Source organism: Vigna radiata, chromosome 1 (genome assembly GCF_000741045.1).
Source record: "Vigna radiata var. radiata cultivar VC1973A chromosome 1, Vradiata_ver6, whole genome shotgun sequence".
NCBI classification, from domain to species: domain Eukaryota; kingdom Viridiplantae; phylum Streptophyta; class Magnoliopsida; order Fabales; family Fabaceae; genus Vigna; species Vigna radiata.
The window spans coordinates 34,850,804-34,856,960 of NC_028351.1; the positions used below are offsets into that span (position 1 = coordinate 34,850,804).

The 6,157-nt window shown below is 32.1% G+C and overlaps 1 protein-coding gene across 1 annotated transcript; it reads right to left on the reverse strand.

Annotated features, from left to right (window-relative positions):
- Window positions 1-451: 451 nt before the first annotated feature.
- Window positions 452-5,842, reverse strand: LOC106764459 (kinesin-like protein KIN-10C). The gene is made up of 17 exons (XM_014648745.2): window positions 5,451-5,842; window positions 4,039-4,195; window positions 3,700-3,900; window positions 3,408-3,585; window positions 3,099-3,304; window positions 2,784-2,977; window positions 2,652-2,697; window positions 2,220-2,252; window positions 1,992-2,141; window positions 1,837-1,893; window positions 1,604-1,709; window positions 1,284-1,504; window positions 1,159-1,205; window positions 1,035-1,056; window positions 888-956; window positions 754-792; window positions 452-650 (listed from the first exon to the last, which is right to left on the reverse strand). Exons 1-17 carry the CDS (start codon window positions 5,636-5,638, stop codon window positions 600-602), a joined length of 1,965 nt encoding a protein of 654 aa, XP_014504231.1. The 5' UTR covers window positions 5,639-5,842; the 3' UTR covers window positions 452-599.
- Between the last annotated feature and the right edge of the window lie 315 nt (window positions 5,843-6,157).

Below are 6,157 nucleotides of genomic sequence, written 5' to 3' on the forward strand. Positions count from 1 at the left end.
ATCCCAAAAATAGGAACAATTTAAGGGTTTAAACCTAAGATAAATTGTGTTTCGTCCAGAGAAGCTACACTGTTTAATTTTGACATTGTTATTAAAAAAGATTAACTTGACTTGTTTTTTCAAAAGTTAGAATCATTTATTACTTTTTAAAAAAGATAAGACCATTTTGAACACAATTCTTTTTCGAAGAACCAAGTTTTACAAGTTTTTAAAAAACAATTATATTCTTTTTAAAAACTTCATGGAAATCCTTGACAAGTTTTACCTCAAATAAATAGGTTGAAAATGTAGAATGAACCTACTTTTTTATATTGCTTGGTATTTTGAAAAATTACTTGAATCATTTATTATTTTACTGGAAACTATGATTTAATTTTGATTACAAGCATGGAAAAAAATTATTTGCATAATATTTTCTTAATATATATATATATATAATTTTTTAATTTTAAAATCATCAATCACTACATTCAAATAACTGTCTAGACATCTCATGATTTACAAATAAAGGGCAACTTTGGTTACCAATACAAGTTATCCCTTTGGTTACATAGTTCAATCGCTTGCATGATAATGCATTTATAATTCACTGAAAAGCTTTATAATTCACTGAAAAGCTCTCCTACTTCCTTCTTCATCATTCCCTTAATCTGTGTAAGAAAACACAATTATAATGATTGTTGATATTCTTTTACATTAACCATCCTAATCAAATAAAAAATAAACTTGTAAGTATTGATTGACAAACGTTACCTGCTTTGCAGAAAGCCCAATGTCCTTTAAATCGTTTAGCTATTTGAAAAAAATGGTTTCCAACAGAAATAGTTAGATATGCACCCTTAGCAAAACAATATAAGAATTTATGAATTTATCATTTAAAGACATACACTTTTGAAAGGTTCTGGAGATTCTTCTCGAAGTTCAAGTATAAAGTTAGCCCTTTTGTCTCCAATTCCCTGTAAGAACAAAAATTAACTAGTTATAATACAAGATCATCATCCAAAGGTTTTGATGAAAGGTGAAACATTACTGACCTTTAATCTTTTTAATTCTTCCCTATTTGTATTCAAGTATATTAAAAAGAAAAAAAAAAGTAAATCAGTGAGATTCTCAATTATGAAAAAAAAAAGAAAATACATATAAACAGCAGAAACTTACTTGTCAGCCGTGTTCAAAAATCTAAGATATTCTTGAACGATGGAACTCTGTACTCAAAATAAGTAAATTATATTTATAACCGAAAAACATTACGTAAAATACAGCCATTTAACTATATATCAAACCTTCATCCCAGAGCCTCGCATGCTGAATGTCTCCCAAGGACTTTTGCCATTCATTTCATCCCATTGGCTCATGTTCTGTTGAATTATAGGAGTTTTTGGTTCTACAACTGGAATGGGTTGTTTTTCTGAATTTTGCAAGCATGATGAAGTTGAAGAGCATAGCATTTTAAGACTATTGGAAAGATCGCGCAACTGTGAACTAATGGGTGGTGAATTATGACCTTGAAATGATAAAAGACGGAAATTGAAAGTTAATATCGACATGTATCATACTTCTAGTAAAAAAATTTACCACTTTGTGTATGTATCAACTGCTCTACCTTCGTGAACTATTATTGACAATGACTCAGAGGAATGATTGATACAAGGGGTATTCTCCTTTTTACCTTCATCTCCATCCACTTCATCTCCATCCACTAAAACATTCTATGTGACCAGACAAACAAGAAAAAACATTACATATAAAATTAACTTTTCAAGTACCAGAAAAGTTTCAGAATATTTTAAGAATGTCCGACTGAAAAAGGAGACATGATAGCATTTAAAAAATTACCTTAGCTGCTAGGGAATTGTTTTCCACTTCACTGCTAGCAATCAAGGACGAATCACCCTGTATAGTAGAGAGCACATATCATCACTAACTCTACAAATTTTATTGGTTGAAAGAAAATCTAAACATATTTCAGTCCTATGTATTCATATCATTACATTTTCCAAAGGGGGATAAAGTTTCATGTCCTCACTAGCTTTTGCAAATAAGTCATCCTTCGGAAATGAAACATTTGTCAATGCTAAATTATTCTCTATCGTTTCCACTCCAGAGTTGTCATGATTTCCAGTCTCAGGTAATGAGTCATCCTGTGTTAGACACCAAATCATGCACTGAGCTTCCTAATCTGTTGGTCAACAGTATGCAAAATATGACAGATGTATTACCATCACAGGCTTTGATGCTTTAGTAACCATTTCCTGCAAAAAGAAAATACAATTATCTATTGGTAACACCTCAAGTGAACAGTTATACAATTGTTTTTTTTCCACTTCAAAAATGACCTAATTTACCAGTAAGTAATAAAATTTTAATCTTTACCTTTACAATGGTCAAACTCTTATGTGATAAGAATGACCTTACTTGTGTCAAAACCATTTACAATCGGATAATTGAAGTTCTAATACAAATTTAGTTTTTAATTCCTTACAACTAAAAAATTTCTAGCAAGAGTTCTGGTGAAAAATAATCGATTATTATTACTTCGAAGTTTAATTTCAAATTGTGTCAGACACAATATATTTATCCCGACTAGATACTTGCTCTTCCATGCCGTTTTGAAAAGATAAAGAGTAGTGAATAGAAAAGAATAAAGTTACCTTCTCAACCTTAGGTGTGGAATGACTAGCTTCATCAAACAATTTCCTTTAATAAGACAGTCAATATCAGTAATTTGATAAAAGTACAAAATACCAAACTTCATAAAATATGTACATAACCTTAGTACAAACCTTCCTTTCGTTAGTTTAGAAGAACCATGATGAAATTTCTTTGCTGTCCCAGAAACACTTTTAGGTATCTGTCTCATATTTGCTGAACTTACACTTTTCTTGGTGGAATCTAAGAATGTCTGATGATGAATCCGATTATATGACCGTGAAGCCAAGCTTACCATGTAAATAGTGTCTTGGCAAAATGATGGGTTCTAAGTTAAAAATACAAAAAAAAAAAAAAAAAAAAATTAATTAGAAATCAAAGTTAAATTCGAAAAATTACTTACAAGGAATGAGAAAAGAAATTTTAAACTCAAAATCAGTGACAATTACCAAGCATGAAACCAGTAAAATTCTGCTAGTTCCCTTCAAAGAATCCTGCAGTATGCGCGTAAGCTTGCTTTCCCGGTAGGGGATATGACTTTCATTTGTACTCAAAGCATGGCAAATATTCAATAATGCATATATTGACTTGTTAATTTTGTTAATCTCAGTTAGGCAGGAGCCATCACTACTTTTCTTTCTGGTATCTTCGTACCCTGATAACAGGGTAATATTGTCAGTCAAATTTTAAATGTTTTCAAGGAACCAGAAAAGAAAAATAAAAGATTATTTTGCATCTTTCACAACAAAGATTATAACCTGCTAAGTCAACAAAATTCATTTTGCTGACAATACTTCCTACACATTCATTCCGGGAAACGACATTCACAATCAATCCCATATGACTTCTTTGACCACCTTTTTTGGGAGCTCCCTTCAAGCTCAAACATGCAGTGGAGTACAAATTCTGAAATTCACTAACTGATTTCACAAGAACCTGCAGATGAAAACATGACGCAAAGTCTCGTATAACTTGTCTACAATCCATCTTTAGAAATTTTCTGCTAGACTAGAAAAGTGAGACAGCAGAAATAGTCAAATAGATTTCTACCTGACTCAATCCTTTAAACTGATTTCTACCACGATCTTCAAAAACCAAGATAGGCGGCTTCTCTGGATTTAATAAATCCATGGCCCGTTCCTGATGATCAACCTCATAGAAAGAAACACTTATGGATTTCCCATTTTTCTCAGCAATGGGAAGAAACTCAGCAATAGCAAGCACTGCCAAACCCGGCCTCTCAGCAGAGCCCTTAAATGACAAAGAGGTAATTGTTAGCACAATATAAGTACAATTTCATACAAATCAATAATCAAAATTCATTAAAAAGCACTCCCCCAACCAATAAAGTAAAAAAGAAAACAAGCTCAATGACTAAGTATGTCAAACCTGAATTATGTGGGTCTTTCCACTACCCCTAGCTCCATGTGCAATAACAGTGCTGTTATGACCTTCAAAAGCTGCAGACACAAAAGGCTTTACCTCCCTTGAATATATCATTTCACTGTCTTCATCTTCCTTATAGCAATAGTCCACCAAATAACGACTACTCAATAGAAATTAATTCAAATGAGTACCATGACCCCAAGTTCATCAAATCAATCCAACAAGAAAATTATTCATAATAATTTGGAAAAAAAAAGGAAAAGAAAATAAAGACAAAACAATTCAATCTGCAAGATCCAAGAGACCACAAATTTCCAGATTGTAAATACTGTTTATATTTTTTATTCTTCATCCTAAGCTTAATATTTAAAAGATGTATGAATCATGAAAATTCTTTTCCTCCAAACATTACACAATTCAAGAACCACTAAACTTCAAGATTTTTGGGCCGCATATTTAGTTAATTTTTTAACAACAAAATTTAGGAAGAGGAAATGAAGCCCCATTGTTTACAAGGAAGGGAAAACTTACGGGTTTGAAGAGTAAAAACAAATCTACAATTATAAGAGATGATACCTAGTCTTACTCCTCTCAACCTAACCTTTGCGTTGTATACTATTCAGCTATAACTCAAGCTCCAATTTTGTGGCATCACAATTCAAGAATCAAAGACCCTTGAGATTTTGGCAAAGTGTACTATCTAGCTATGGCTCATGAAAACTCTAAATGCTCAAACATCAAACAACTTAAGAACCAAAAACACTCAAGAGCACAATGGTAAAGTAGCATCTTGGCGATTAGGAGTTGAGTTCAAATCCAGAAAAGGTCTCGTTGCATATATAAGGGTATGTGAAGATAAGATTGCATCAGCAAGGTTTTGGGAAAGGATTACTATTCAGCTATGGCTCATGAAAACTCTAATTTGACAAACATCAAACACCTGAAAAACCACAAACCCTCAAGAGTAGAACGGTATAGTTTTGTCTTGGTCCCAAACCTTCAACTAATGAGGAACCTTCTGACCAGGGTACCAATAACAAAAAATTAATTCATATTAAGATTCAAGAGGTGTATTCTTGTTTCACTATTATGATTTGTGAAAAACCCAATTCTCCAAAGGCCAAACATTACAAAATTGAAGTACCACAAACCCTCAACATTTAGGTACATATTCAGCCATGGCTAACAAAATAATTATCCAAATATCACACAATTCAGTAACCACAAAAACCCTCAAAAGATTTAGAGAATGTATTACTATGTCATGACTGATGAAAACTCTAATCACTCAAACATTACATATTTTAAGATGCCCTAAAAAACTTGGAATTCAATAACATCTTTTCACTACAGTTCTCATCCATCAATAAAATTCACAAAAGCAGAAACCGCACTACTCAAACCCTAAAACATACCTGGGATGGTCTCTGAAGGAGATGGAGACATCACCCAAATTTTCGCCATTCACTGAAATCCACTCCACAGTCCTTGCAGTGCCAGCCTCCGAATTAGCCTCAGGACCTGAAAACCCACGGATCCGGGCGACGACCCGAACCTTACCACCCACGCGATCGAGTTGCTTTGAAAGTTGTTTTGAAACCATTGAAGCGAAAGCAGTAGAATCTAAGAAACAGAAAAATACTAGAAATTGAAAGAGGGAAGAAAGTATTTAGATTTGGAATAGAGAAAGAAGAGAATAAATATAGAAGAGATAGAAGCAGAATAGGAAGTAGCCGTTGAAATTTACAATAGATATTTCAAAAATATTTCTCCCTCTCTCTCTCTTACTAAGGCTCCTCGGATAAAGACTCCTTTTCTATTTACAACATTACAAATCTTCTCCAGCACGCTCTGTAGTAACTAAGTAAGCTCTTAAGCTGTGCGTTTTGGTATGGATATTAAAAATAAGAAGAAAAAATTAAAATAACATATGACTAATCTTTGCTTAAATTATGTGTTCTGTTATATTTTTTTGAAAAATATATAAGCAGATAAATTTATTAATTTTTTTATAATATATAAAATTTATTGGTGTAATGAATTAAAATTCGATGAAGTGATTAATTATATTTTAAAATGAACAATTTTGTATTAAAAAAACTAAGTTTGAGAAATTTTATTT

Coding starts and splice junctions, on each gene's coding strand:
- LOC106764459 (XM_014648745.2), bottom strand. CDS start 5,638: ATGGTTTCAAAACAACTTTCAAAGCAACTCGATCGCGTGGGTGGTAAG. Junction 1,505..1,603: donor GTCAATAATAGTTCACGAAG/GTAGAGCAGTTG, acceptor TATCATTTCAAG/GTCATAATTCACCACCCATT. Junction 1,057..1,158: donor TTTTTGAACACGGCTGACAA/GTAAGTTTCTGC, acceptor GAATACAAATAG/GGAAGAATTAAAAAGATTAA.